Source organism: Antechinus flavipes, chromosome 3 (genome assembly GCF_016432865.1).
Source record: "Antechinus flavipes isolate AdamAnt ecotype Samford, QLD, Australia chromosome 3, AdamAnt_v2, whole genome shotgun sequence".
Taxonomy (NCBI): Eukaryota; Metazoa; Chordata; class Mammalia; order Dasyuromorphia; family Dasyuridae; genus Antechinus; species Antechinus flavipes.
This window is the reverse complement of record NC_067400.1, coordinates 547883131-547898570: the sequence shown is the minus strand read 5'-3', so window position 1 is coordinate 547898570 and position 15440 is coordinate 547883131. Positions and strand designations below refer to the sequence as shown.

The 15440-nt window shown below is 31.6% G+C and overlaps 1 protein-coding gene across 1 annotated transcript in view; it reads left to right on the top strand.

The window, feature by feature from the left end:
• Positions 1 to 15440, top strand: part of COG6 (component of oligomeric golgi complex 6) — a 116115-nt gene that overhangs the window by 36595 nt on the left and 64080 nt on the right. The window contains exons 6-8 of the mRNA XM_051987395.1: positions 2617 to 2699; positions 3255 to 3325; positions 6450 to 6543. Coding sequence (XP_051843355.1) covers positions 2617 to 2699; positions 3255 to 3325; positions 6450 to 6543 — 248 coding nt within the window. The remainder of the gene's footprint in view (positions 1 to 2616; positions 2700 to 3254; positions 3326 to 6449; positions 6544 to 15440) is intronic.

The window sequence follows — 15440 nt, the reverse complement described above, 5'->3', positions numbered from 1 at the left end:
GTCTGTATCCCAAAGAGATCATAAAAGAAGGAAAAGATCCCATGTATACAAAAATATTTGTAGCAGCCCTTTTTGTAATAGCAAGGAACTGGAAATTAAGTGGATGTCCCACAGTTGGAGATTGGCTGAATATGAATATAATGGAATATTATTGTTCTATAAGAAATGATGAGCAAGATGATTTCAGAAAAGCCTGGAAAGACTTACATGAACTGCTGCTAAGTGAATTGAGTAGAAACCAGGAGAACATTGTATAAAACAGCACCAAGATTATGTGATGGTCAATTCTGATGGATGTGGCTCTTTTCAGTAATGAGGTGATTCATGGCAATCCAAATAGACTTGTAATGGAAAATGTCATCTACATTCAAAGAGAGAACTATGAAGAATGAATGTGAATCAAAGCATAGTTATGTTCACCTTATTGTTGTTTGGTTTTTTTCCTTATTTTTTTTATCCCTTTTGATCTGATTTTTTTTTTCTTAGCATGATGAATATGCAAATATGTTTAGAATAATTGCACAAAATTTAACCCATTTCAGATTGCTTGCTTGCTGTGTTGGGAAGAAGGAAGGGAAAGGAGAAGGAGAAAAATCTGGAACGCAAGGTTTTATGAAGGTGGATGTTGAAAATTCTGCATGTATTTGGAAAAATAAAATACCATTTAAGAAGTTTTTTTTTTTTTTTAAAAGGGCTACTACAAACATTTTTGCTCATGTGGGTGGGGGAAGGAATTTTAAAATATCACTCACACTTTTATAGCATCTTTGATAGGGTGTGATCAAGCTTTTGCTTGAATACCTCCAGTGATACACTGCTCAGTACTTTGGCAGGCATCCTGGATGTTCTATGGTTTGACAACTCTTATTGTTAGAAAATTCTGACACATACTGAGTCAAAAGTTAGCTTCCCTCTAATTTCTGCTTTCTTGAGTAACAGAGATTAAGTCTACATATATACACACACAAACATAATAATGAATATATGTGTATGCATAAATATATATGTATACTTTTTTACATTACAGTCCTTTGACTATTTAAAGACCATTTATATGTTCTTTCTCTTTATCTCATCATCCTCATCTTGATAGAATGTACCATCCCTCTCTTGGCTAAAAGTGAACCTGTCTCGTTGAAAAGGAGAACTAACTATATGAATTAAAGTTTTACAAAAGCATTCTTTATTGAAATTTGTAGTCCTCCTGTACTTTAGTGACATTTTCATTTTAGGGAATACTATGGCAGCTCAACTTCTTTGCTTCTTGGCAAGGAAAAGTTGAATGTTAGAGAAGAGAGAGCTACTAGTAGCACTCTTCAAAGAAAAATATTGTCTCTTTCTTCAGATTAAGGCACAAGACATTTCCAAAGAATGAGGAAATTTTGACTTAGATAATCGATCAAAAAAGGTCCTCTCTATCGAGGACCTGCTTTATGCCTAACACTGTGATTAACAAGCATTCTGAAGCATACAGAGGAAAGAGAAAGCGTGATTATTGTTCTTGAGGAGCTTGGTTGGGGAAAAAATGGTAGACAGTGCAACAGTAATTGACAAAGTAGGTGCTAAATTGTAAGATAACTTTATTTCTGAGACTTTGCAATTTTCCAGAACTTAATAAAATTAGAACCATGCCATTCATGAACAGAACATATCCAGATACTTGCTATCCATAAAAGGGCTTACAAATAGGGACTAGTAATCTCTTTGGACTCTGTGTTCTGTATATTTGGACTCTGTGTATTCTGTAATATTTGATATTTGATAAACCATATTTGATAAAACACCTTATTTGACTTTAACAGGTGATAGAATAAAGTTATTTCTGTTTTTATATGTTTCAAGGAATCATGATATTTACATGTGTATGGTAGGTATCTCATTAAAAGAAAGCCTTTAAAGAAGGTAGATCTTCTAAATAAGGACCAATAATCATTGAAAAAGTTCAGCTTTTTCTCTCCTCCCTGAAAAATCGTGTGATATAGACTGTAATAGACAACTGAGTAAACAAATATAGAGTTGATCTGATATTTGGAATGTTATCAGAGAGAAGTATGACTAGAAATGAAGATATGACTGACACATGATTGACACAGACATATGACACACAAGAGTGACTTATTCGCCAATCAACAGTGTATATAATTCTCTCATGCCTAGAGAAATCTTTCTGGCATTTTGGACTTTTAAATGTAAAAACAGATTTCACAGGAAAACATGGAGAGAATCACAGAAGATGAAAAGGTTTAGATGGGTTGCAGTCTTCTTTGTTCAAAAGAATTATATACATTGAGAAGATCACAGATCTGTCAAAATATAATAATTATATCCTTTAGAAGTTCTTCAAGAAAAGATTGTTTGACCTTTGGTATGTTGTAGAGGGGAATTCTTTTTTGGTTGTGGGTAGAGTTAAATAGCTGTTGAGGCCCCTTCAAATTTTGAAATTCTTTTGATTCTCCGAGTTCAGATGAGAAACATATAAATTTTGTTTTGAATTAGAATGATTCCATAAAGAAGATGAAAGGATGTTTAAGTATGGTCTCTACAGTCACATTTTAGATTGAGTATGTGAAATTTTAGAAAAAATGAGCATGCTTTAATCATATTATTTATTTTAAGGATTTTTTCAAGGCATTAGGAAGAGTAAAACAAATTCATAATGACGTCAAAGTCCTTTTGCGAACAAACCAACAAACCGCAGGGTAAGTAAATTTATAATAAAATACATTTACATTGCTTTTGACATTGTTGACTTTTTCTCCACTCATTCTTAATTCTTTAAAAAATAATATTTGAGGGGCAGCTAGGTGGTGCAGTGGATAGAGTACCAGCCCTGAAGTCAGGAGGACCTGAGTTCAAATGTCTCCTCAAACATTTAACACTTCCTAGTTGTATGAACCACGGCAAGTCACTTAACTCCAATTGCCTCAGCAAAATAATAATAATAATAATAATATTTGATATAACACTGTGAGTGAATGTAGATAGAATTGTTGTTCTTAATGGAGAGAGGAACCCAGTATATTTTACCTCTTGAAATGTTTAAGATTTCATTTTATTTGAGTAACAAAATGACACTATATAATTGAAAGTATTCAAGTGAGAATATTTTACACATAAAAATGTACTACCAGTTATACAAAGTGACAAAAACATGGTTTTACTGAATTGCAATTAATCATCTTTTTAGTTAGATATTTAAATGTTGCTATTGCTCCACACTTATGTAATCATAATGAGTGTTTTAAATTTTTTAGTTTAGAAATTATGGAACAGATGGCCTTGCTTCAAGAAACTTCCTATGAACGACTTTACAGATGGGCTCAAAGTAAGTTACTTGTTTTTCAGATAGCCAAGGTTCATGAAAAATATTAAGTAGTTTCTGACTACATTTATACCGAACTAAAAGTTATGTCTTAAGAATTTCTCTTTTTCTACAAAAAATAGTTTTAAAATATTGAATCTCATTGATCTTCAAGTTAGCCCAGTTTTGAAATTTAGTCATGTTTATTTTTGTAAAGATTTTATCTCATACCATCTTCCTTTTTTTTTTTTTTTTTTTTTGGTGCTTAAGTATAATTAATGCTTTGTTTGCATTATTTAATCATTTATTGTTGGTTTTTATGTAATTACATCTATGTACAAAGAGTCTGATGTTAGACAGTAAGCCAAGGCTACTACTACCTGTGGCATGTTGCTATGGCATATATTGATAAATGTGACTAATTTTATTCATAAATGGCATTTTTACCTTGCATGATGGCTATAAATCAAATAGATTCATAGTACTGTATGCTAAAAATCAGTTTCTAATGTTGGAAGAGAAAAATAGTCTTTTTTAATGCAATAAACATTTATTAAGTGCCATATATTATGTCAGATATAACTATTCAGTTAAAAAATGTGAGTTTCATAATTCATTATTAAATGCTATCATGTACCAGATACTATACAATCGAGGGGGGGAGAAATGAAGTTCTAGGACAAAATTTTAAAAGATTGAATTTTTATAATATTAAAAAAATACCATCTGTGAGGGAAAAATGAACCATGCCAAAATTCATAAAAATCATACCTTATGTTTGGGAATGAAATAAATTGATCATAACCCGAAGAACATCACACAAATAAGATTGCTACAGGCAAATCTGAACAACTAATTCAGGGAAAACTGCCATGTGTCAGAATATTTGTTTTTTCAAAGACCTTTTGCCCTTGTATTATCCAGATTAAGAAACCAGCCTTTTGTGAGAGAGACAGATGATGGATAAGGTGCTAGCATTGAAGTCAAGAAATCCTGAGTTCAAAAACTGTCTGTCACTTATTTACTTTGAGGCCCTGACCCTGTCATTGACCTTCACTGTTTAGATAATTTCTTTATTAACCTGCAAATTCAAGTGAAGGAAGTCTTCACTTAATCCATCAAATAATTTAAATAATTGGAAACTCTTCCTCCTATTCCCTACAATACATTGTCTTTCAGTGTTCACAGTGTTTATAGTACCCTGTAAAGTAAAACCCTGATAAAGGGCTTAGGTTAGCTTGCATTATTGCACCCAATAATGGAACCATTTTGGGAGCTTCCCAAAGTTTAATATTTGGATCAGACAACCACTGCCATACAGGATAGGGCTTGATATTAAGAAGACAGTATTTTCCATATGTGCCCTTGAAAATTTTCAATGACTGATATTTATAGATTCTTCAGACTGAACAAGATATTCCAAAGATCTCAGAACAATTGTAAATTGCTGAGGTAACCAAAGAATTATCTTATTTTTCTGGATTCTGTACTCCTTTGGTACTGACAGGGCCAAATTTGTTATCCCAGAACTTTTTTAAGTTGCCTAGTATACTATGAAGTCAGATGAGGATAACTGGGAGATCCACCAGAGACCTAAATGATGGATTACTAGATGTGAAAATAGTCTGGCCCTATACATAGAAGGGATAAATGACAAGTAATTAAGATTAATTTAAGCAGAAATTCCATCTTCAGCAAGAAGTCTTTCCTGGTCTCCCTTAATACTAGTATCTTCCTTCTCAGATTATCCCTACTTTTTCCTTGTGTATATTTTTGTTGATATATAGTTGTCATGTTGACTCACCTATTAGATTATACATTTCTTGAGGACAGAGAATAAGCTTGTCTTTCTTTGTATCCCCAGTGCTTAATCTAGTCACTGACACATGGTAAGGCTTTTAATAAGTGCTTGTTAGGTCATGTTAAAAATCTAATATTGAAAAGTACATCGAGATAATTATATAAATTTTATTGAATAGTTAATATAATCTGACCTCTATATATGGAGTTCAAACCCTTTTTTCTCTAGTTCTTTAAATTTTGCGGAGGAAATGAAAGTATTTACCTACCTTTTATAGTTGTTGTGAAGCCCAAATGAAATTATGAAAACTTTAAAGCTCTATAAAATCCTGTCATCATTAAGGAGGCACAGTGGTACAGGGAAATTAAGCCATGGACATCAGGGGACTTTGAGTTTAGTTCCTTGCTCTGCTAAATACTATCTGAAACTTCAGGCAAATCTCTTAATCTCTGAACTACAGAATCTTCATCTGTAAAAGAGGGGGGTGTATTTAGATGGCATCTAGGATATCATCCAGTTTAAAGTATATATCACCTTATGGTCCCATTTTCATTATATATTCAGAAAACTGAAGCATAGAGTGGTAAAGTGATTTGCCTATGGTAACAGCTAATAACTGTTCAAACCTTTTATTATTGAACTTTTCATATGCCTATGTTTAGATTTTGGACATTTCATGGGTAAGGCCATATCTTACATTTCTTTGTATACTATATCAAGCAAACAAAAATTAGTTAACTGTTATTTTGTACCACACTGTGCTGGAAATAAATACTAACCTGCCATACATTCTTTTGAAGAAGCTACTCAGTAAATAATGGTTGGAGTGAATCGAATTAGAAAGAAAAAACATCATTTCTCTTCAAATTAAAGAGTAAAACAATTCAGCCTATTTTATGGCCATGTTTTTAATTACCAGTTAGACATGATTATTCACATATCTATTAAATCCATTTTGTTTTAAAGTTTTGTCTTCTGTTTGGCAGACAGGACTTCAAGTCATTCATGCCATGCTAGCAAGACATTATAATGCTTTGTAATTTCCCCAATGCCTTGTCATCTGACAAACTTAGATTTGAAATTCCCCCATTTGATTAGCTTTCAAATGGAAGTTTGGAATATATTTCATCGCATTTGTGTTAATCTAAATTTATGTAATAATTTGATATTGATTATAAGTTTGGAAGTTTAATTTAATTGAAAGTGTAGGTCTTAATCAATTTAATAATCATTTGTATAGTTTGAAATCTACATCTAAAGTTATAGTATAATGTAGCATGTTATTGAGCTCAACTTTTCTTCAAAATAGCTACTACATATGTTATTTATGGAATTGATTGTTTTTAGGTGAATGCAGGACTTTGACACAAGAATCATGTGACATAGCTCCAGTACTTACCCAAGCAATGGAAGCCCTGCAGGACAGACCTGTATTGTATAAGTGAGTGATGTTTTCCTGACTTTCTTAAATAGTGACTTTTTTTTTCCCTTTTGAAGAGCTTATTTTTCATTCTTATCACTCAATCTACCACTAGACATCTCAATATTGGAAGGTTTTGTAATTTTGTCACTTTTGCACTGATGTAGATGACATCTTTATAACTTAGGAAGTGATCTTTGGGAGTTACTGTTGCTGCAAAATTCATTACCTCTGGCCCAGCTGGTAATGAGCCTGCCTGAACACAGCCAAGCTGATCCCAAAATGGATGAGATATAGAACTATAGAGAGGTTATCCCTGAACTCTGGTGAATAGGACCTGCCAAAACTTATGAGCACCTTGATACTATCAGGAGACATAGGAATTATTTTCATACCAAATAATTTTTAATGCTAGAGTCTTAGAGTAATATTTTCTATTGTAGATGAGAATGTTTTATAAGAAAAGTATACCTGGGATGTGATATATCAGAAGCACTTTATTTTAATATTGTTTCACCTATAATTATGAATCCATAGCAACAGCTCTAAGGATAACTTGATAATGAAGTATTCATGAATGTCAAGCTAATATACATTAATAATTAACACACTGATTGATAATTAATTTGGATGGCAATATTGATATCATTAGGACTTTTTAGGACATAAAACATTATTTCAATTTAGTAATACATATATATAGTTAAGCTCATACAGGGTGTCCCAAAAGTTATATTACTATTTTAAACTAAAGCTTAAAATCAAACTGCTTAAGTTTAAAAGGTCACTAATTCTTGTGAGACATATTGTATTTACTTTCTTATTCCTAGGCTAATTTCACCCCTTGAAGTAGGGGTGAAAAAGTCATAAAGAAGTCTGTGAGGAAACTTTACTTCTAAGAAATAGATAGGGAAGAAAGGAGAGATGAGGTAATTTGAAGGATAGTATCATTTGAGCTAAGGGTCAACTGCAGGTTTTCAGAATGATATTTAAGATAAAGATGTATAATGAAAGAAAAAGTCCTTCTTTTAGTGTATTCCTTATCATTCCAAAATGACATCTTTCTCAATGTCCTTGAGAACAATTTGGACATTTATAGATTGGTTTGATTTAGGTAGACAGATTTGGAATGCATATCCAGCTCCAGTCTTTCTCCTGAATCTGTTAACACACCTTCCTGTTTCTCCTTCTATAAGATTTCTTGTATCATAGCCATTCCCTCTGCTCATATTAACCACCATTTTAGATCATGCCCTCATCAAATTTTGCATTGATTATTATAATGGTTTCCTAATTTATCTCCTCACCTCAAGTCTCTCACTGTGACAGTCCATCATACACATTGCTGCCCACATAATTTTCCATAAGCTCTAACTATAACTCCCCTACCCAACCAATTCCATTGTCTATTGCCTTTGGATAAAATATATAAACTTCTTGTTTAGCTTTTAAAGTTAAAGTCCCATATCTGACTCCTAATTTATCTTTAATATAAATACTTGTTTCCTCCATTAGTTGAGAAGCACTTAGAAATTGTTTCTCTAGGGCCTAACACAATGCCTACAACGTATACTTTTCAATTGATCTGAGTGACTTGACCCTATGTGATAACTCAGGCATCTAGTGGAGTGAGCTAGGGCTCTCCGTACTTTGATCCTATCCCATTCAGTAGTTGTGTAATGATATGGAAATGGTTTAGATGTATCTCTCTTACCAAGCTCTCTTTAGAGTGGATTCATTTTCTATTATTTCTCTCTTTTTTATGAGTTACTGCTACTTCCATCTTCCATCTTTCTCCCCTTTACAATTTAACAAATGAGTTTTTCATTCATGTTGCCTAGGCTGTCATCTCTCCTTCCTTAGAAAGTAAGTCAAGGGTTTAGTAAAAAATTGATTTTTAGATTCTTGAAAGAGAATTAGTTTCAAAATTAGATAGGAGAGTGAGCTGGATATTTTTAAGGAAACTGTAGAGCTCCTTCATTGAACTCCAGATTTCTCTCCGACAAACCCCCCGTCTTTTCAATACCAACATTAACCAGACATTGTAGTATAGCTTCTTGTTATGGAACATTATAATCTCTGAGGAATTAAAGGTATTACACAAAGGGAAATAGAAAAGTAGGTAATGGATATAACAAATAACGTACTTTGGAGAATTAGAGTAAAGGTTGTCTTCAGGGAAATTTAATAAAAAAGAAAATAGACTGGCCATGTGATAAAGTAAATTTAGGTTTTCTACACTGGCAACTTTTTACTTTCAAAAGAAAGCAAGAAAGTCTTCAGGAACTGGGTGCAAGTCCCTGTGTGACAAACTGATAGAAGAATATGGACAAATCATATTGTCTTAGCAACAAATTAATAAATAAATAAAATTTTAGTGATATCTTGTATTTATATCACCTAAATTTCCCTTTGACATTCGAGAACTGTCCTATATAGCAAAGGATATTTGAAAATTTTTACATATAGATAGATATATAGCTATACAGTTATATTTTAGTATCCATTTTAAAATTTTTGAATCCCAGATTTGCTCCTCCTTTCCAATTCCACTACTACCTATTGAGAAGACAAGCAAACTGATCATTATATTATATATCTAAAACAAATTTCCACATAAGCCATGTTGCTTAAAAAAAATAAAAGGCAGGAAAAATAAAGTGAAAAAAATATACTTCAATCTACACACAGGAGTTTGTCAGTTCTCTCTCTGGAGGTAGGTAGCATTTTTTTTTCATCAAGTTCTTTGCAACTGTCTTGGATCATTGTATTGATCAAAATAGCTAGGTCTTTCACAATTGATCATTGTTACAATATTACTGTTACTGTGTACTTTGTTTTCCTGTTTATGTTCCCTTCACTCTGCATCAGTTCATTTAAGTCTTCTCAGATTTTTCTGAAACCATCCATCCCATAATTTCTTTCAAAAAATTTTAATTTTTAATTTATAGAATAAAACAAACATTTCCATAACATAGTACAATAAAACAAAAAAGATGATTGCAATTGAAACTATAAATCTTTTATGTATAAGCTGCTTTTGAACACATACCACAATAATCGTGTAAATTTATTTTTTTTCTCTTTTTTCTTCCCTTCCCTCCCTAATCTTCCCTAAACCCTGCCCTGGTGATAACTACCATTCTTATTGCACAATAGTATTCCATCACAATCATATACCACAACTTGTTCAGCAATTTCTTCAATTGATCATTCCTCTTAATTTCTAATTCTTTGCCATGACAAAAAAAAAAAAAAGTTGTTATAAATAATTTTATATACATGAGTTCTTTTTTTCTTCCTTTGATCTTTTTGGATATAGATATAACAATGCATGCTCATAATGATATTACTGGATTGAGGGTATGCACATTTTATAGGATTTTGGACATAGTCCCAAATTACTTTCCAGAATAGTTAGCTAGTTCACAATTCCATCTACAGAGTTTTAGTGTCCCAATTTTTCCACCTCACTTCTAGCAATTATCATTTTCCTTTTTTATAATGTTAGTCAATCTAGTAGATGTGAGGTTGCTTTAATGTGCATTTTTCTAATTATTAGTATTTTTTTTGTATAATTATTGATAGTTTTGATTTCTTTTTAAAACTTTCTGTTTATATCATTTTAGGTTATTAATTGGGAAATGTCTCTTGTTTTTATAAATTTTATAAATTCCACTCAGTCCTAAATGAGACTTTTTTTCAGGGAAACTTGCTGTAAATTTTTCCTCTTTTCTGCTTTCCTTTCAATTTTGACTGTATTTCTTTTGTTTGTGTAAAACTTTAAATTTCATGTAATTGAAATTATCTTTTTTTTTTTTTTTTTTTGCCCCCTGTGGTCTTTTGTTCAAAAATTCTTTCCTTATCCATGGATTTGACAGTTAATTTTTTCCCATGCTCCCTTACTTTGATTATGATATTCCCCTTTCTTTTTTTCTACTCCAATTTTTACTGTTTATAAAGTAATCCTTTACTTCTCTACATATGCATCAGTTTTTTTTTTTTAATGTTTCAGTAATATTCTGTTTCTGCGCTACAATTTGCTTAGTTATTCCCAAATGGTTGGACATCTACTTTTTTCCACAGCATTTTACTCAGGCTTAGCACACGCATGCATACACACACACACAAACACACACACACACACCATTATGCTTTTGTGTATGTAGGGACTTTTTTTTTTTTAAACCAAAGTAGTAGGATTTCTGAGAGTATAGATATTTTGATAATTTTTAACTGCTTAATTACAAAATGTTTTGCATAATGGTTGTCCTAATTCCACCAACAATGCACTAGCATTATATATTCCCACAATCCCTCCAACATTGATTCTTCCAATTTTTTTGTCATCTTTGCCAATTTGCATGACAAAGGTGAAACTTCAGGGTTGTTTTGATTTGCACTTCTCTTATTATTAGCAATTTGGAACATTGTTTCATATGATTATTGATGGTTTGCAATTCTTAATTTGAAATTTTTTTAGTTCACATCCTTTGACCACTTATTTGTTAGGGAATGACTTTTTGTAGTTCTCATTATATAAGGGAGCAACCAAATTGATGAGATCACAGATCTGTTTGAGTATGGATGAAAACTTGTCTAATTTAGAGTAATATAAAAGTATAGCAGATAGCTAGACTTGACAGAAATGAGATTCAAAAGTAATTTGGCAGATAGCAAAGTTCTAACTAATCAAAATACATTTAATATTGATAAATATAAAATCCTAAGATTGGAGTTATAAATCATTTGTGCAAATACAAGATTAAGGAATGATGTGAAAGAAATTTATCTGACAAAGATTTGGATATTTTAGTCCACTATTTATTTGAGTATGAGTCAACAGTATGATATAACAATCAAAAAAGTTAATTTGAGATTAAACTCCCATGATAGAATGAACTAGTTGTAGTTTTCTGAGGATTGTTTCTCTTCAAACTCTTCAAAACAAAAGGAGAATTTCTCTTGCCCATTTTAATTTATTCATTTTTTGGCAATATTTTCCTAAATAAGCGTTCTTGTGACAAAAGTGTACTCTTTAATAAGGGGAAAACGAGTCTGCATGTTTCCAAGTGAGATTTATTCTAAAATTCTTTAGAATTGATAAGGATTTTCTGAAAACTAGAGATAGGTAGTGGTGAAAGTTCTTAGGATGTATCTTGAGGTAGGTCTTCATTAGCTATCTGAGCACTTAAGCATTAGTTTGTGGAGGATTTAGTGAGCAGCAATAAGAATGGCTTCTTGGCTTTTTCTTTTTTTATATGGGAAAGATCTCCTCTACAACATCTATTAATTTTTCTTGGTTCTCTTGATCATAGAGCAGTGATCATGTGAAGTTTGTTCTTCTGCTTACATATATGTATTTTGTGATCTTTGTGAATTATAATTCACTGAGCCCAGTAATAGAAACTGTGTGGAGAGAGACATGGATCAAGTTCCTTTAAAGAACCAGTTTTTGATGGTGACAAGGTTATAATTTAGCTATACTCTTTTTTTTTTCCACTTTTTTTTATTATTTTATTCACATGCATATTTTATATATTTATTTATATATACATTTAAATGGTATCTTATATATTTAATAATATTGCTGGTTAATGTTGATGTTAATTTTCTATTCATATTTTTATACCTTCATGTCATTGATTTATGCCTAATGGTTTTAGTTCTTTTTAGTGATTATTGACTTGCTTCTACTGTTGATACATCTTTTTACTGAATATTTGTAAATTGTTGTCAATTTAGATTTTTTCATCAGATCATAGATTTAGAGCTAGAAGGAACATTGGAGATCACATAATCCACCCCACCCTCCCATTGTTATAGAACTGGCACCAGAAGCCCATAAGATTGTGACTGCCTATGTATTCGAGGTAGGATTTAAACCTAGGTCCTCCAGCTCTAGTGACAGTTCTCTTTTTGTTGTACCATCCAGCCTAAATATTGATTTTGTTCTGTTGTGATTGATATAAAATGATCATTTTTTGTACCTTCTGGTCCCATATCTGTGCTTCAAGATCCTCAAGAATTGTATTTGGTTGAAAGGGCAAAGTAGGAAGACAAAGAATGAGAGAATCTGACTGACTCACTCTATGGCTATTCTCAAAGAGATAAAGACCTTGGCTCTTCTGGCCTTAGGTTGGAATCTGGGAAACATTCCCAGAGCCTAGGGGTTCCTGCCTTTGTACAAGTGATCTTATTAGTTCTTAATGGGCTTTATAACCGAACAAAGAATAAAGGTTTATCATTAAGTTTGTGGCTTGATTTTTTTTTTTTTTTTTACCTCTCCTGAGCCAATTTCTAGACCCTAAAGAGACCTAGAAAATATTCACTCAATGCTTTTTAATGCTTGTTGCTCAGTTATTTTTCAGCAGTATCTGATTTTTTGTAATCCCACTTAGGATTTTCTTAGCAAAGATCCTGGAGTGGTTTGCCATTTCCTTCTCCATCTCATTTTACAGATGAGGTACCTGAGCCAAACTGGATTAAATGACTTGCCCAGGATCATACAGCTAGTACATATATGAGACTCAGTTTTTCTTATACTAGGCCTGGTGCTCTGTTCAGTACTTCATGTAAGAGGGGGTAACAGGTATTTAGATTTGTGTAAGTGTATATGTATGTATATTTTTTCTACTATTGACTGTCTAGCTTACATTCACAAAAGGAATATGTTACAGTTTAAAAAGTCCTACATTGCAAACATACAAACAATACAAACCTTTCCTTATGGGAAAGGTGATTTCCATAAAACTCATTATAAAATGAATTATAACAGCTATAATTCGAGTGTTCTACAAACATTTACTAGACTTGTACTATGGACCAGGTGCATGATAGGAACAAAGTGTTCAAATTGATAGAGGTTTCACCACACTCTGGTCATATCATGTCTTGAGAGTTGTTCAGTCCTGAAGCTCAAATATTAGGAAGGACACTGTCAAAATTCCCCTTCTCTCAGGGGAAGGATTCTATGAGAAGAAGCTGACTGGGATGGGAGGGGGTTGGAAACCTTGCCATACCTGTATTAATTGAAATACCCACAGCTATTTAACTGGAAGGGGAGATGAGGCTATACCTCTCTATAAGTATTGGAAAAATATCACATGGAGATAGGGTTAAGCTTGTTGACTTGATTCCCCAGAAGACAGCTAAGAAAAAGAGATTAAATTTGTCGAGAGACAGCTTTGAGCTGAATATAAAATAAAGATTCCTTTTAATTATTGCTTATACATAAGTGGAATAGGGTGTCCCAAAAAAGAACCCATTTCTGCCCCCAGAGATCTTCAAGCTGAGACTGACATATATACTCATCAGCTTAGTTGGTACAGTGAAAAGAACTGGCTTTGGAATAAAAAGTGTTGGTTCTGGTGCTTATTAACTACTGATGTGACACTGGATAAGTAGTTTCTGCTTTCTGATCAAGCCTTAATTTCCTTCTCTATAAACTAAGGGGGTTGAACCAGAGATGATCCATTTGGACCTTTTCATCTGTAAATCCTATAATTTCCATGATCCCTTTGGCCCTTTCAAGTTGGAATTTTCTTTAGTAAGCATATTCCTTATTGTTAAATAAAACATAAGTGATAAGTGTGAAGGTAGCCACAAGATGGCACTATTTGAACTTCATGTCCATATTCATTCTTATAATGAGAGAAATAAAATATTAATTTGTATAAAATTTTGCTGTTTAAGATTACATTTCTGTCAGACACATGTATGTCATACATATCAGACAGTATTCAAAGAAATAATATTAAGTTTCAGAGTCCTAATTAAAAAAAATTTAAAAGTTCTATATTCAGTTTTTTTGTAAGTTTTTTAAATGAAATACATTTAAAAAATAGAAACAGATGGTATTTTCTTTTCTTTAATAAGATACAATGCATAGAGGTTTTTTATTAAAAATGAAGATTTGATGTTTTGCATTTTTTTCTTTTTTCTCTTTATTGCTTTCTAAAAGGGACTATGTATGCCATCCATTTAAAAAAATGTTGAAAAATATATTATCATTTATCAAATTTCATTTACATTTTGCCTTCGTTATTATAAAAACATAGATATAAAATTCAAAGGAATCTTGGAACTTTATTATAAGGAAAAACCACTGTCTTTAAAAAAAATTCTTAGTCTAAACATTTTAGAATCTAATATAATTTCATCATTCCACATGTTAAATGGAATTTTGTATATTTGATATCTACACAAAGTCTCTATATTGGTTTTCTGCTGTATATGGGAAAAGATATTTCAAGTATCTTCCTATATCTTTAATGGTTCATTGCAGTCTTAACTATTTTTGCTGCAAAAATGAATGGAGGTATCTATTTTTGCTGCAAAATTGGAAATGATAGAGAAAATTGTTAATTTCCAGGAAAATAAAAGCTAAATGTTAACATAAGCTTTCTGTTGCTCTATCATAATATTGTACAGATTCAATCCTAGTTTTTGTTAGTTTCTTCATTATTTTTAAAGTAAATTTTCTAGAGAACCTAATTGTTTCACACAGACTAGTTGCTCTTATTTGTGTAGAACTTAGTCACAGCAATCAGTATGTTTAGAAATAGAACTTTTAAATATATTTGTTTTCATTGCAAGCCATAAGCACTTGGCAGATGATTAATTTGATCAAGAAAAAAAGAGCTTTAAAAATGAGATTGTTTGCCATTATCTATAATTAATCTTCCGTACCAAAGATAAGTTTAAATTAGTTAATAGAATTGATTCATCTTTTAGAAAACTCATTTTGTGTTTAGCTCTCATAATAATTACACATACCTATATGTACAGAGAAGAAAATAGAATTTAAATATTTAGCCCTCATGGTGCATTTTCAAGTAAAATATGAAAATATAAATTGTAAACAATTTATCAATTGTTATATAATATAGCAAACCTAATATTATTTGAATTTTTTC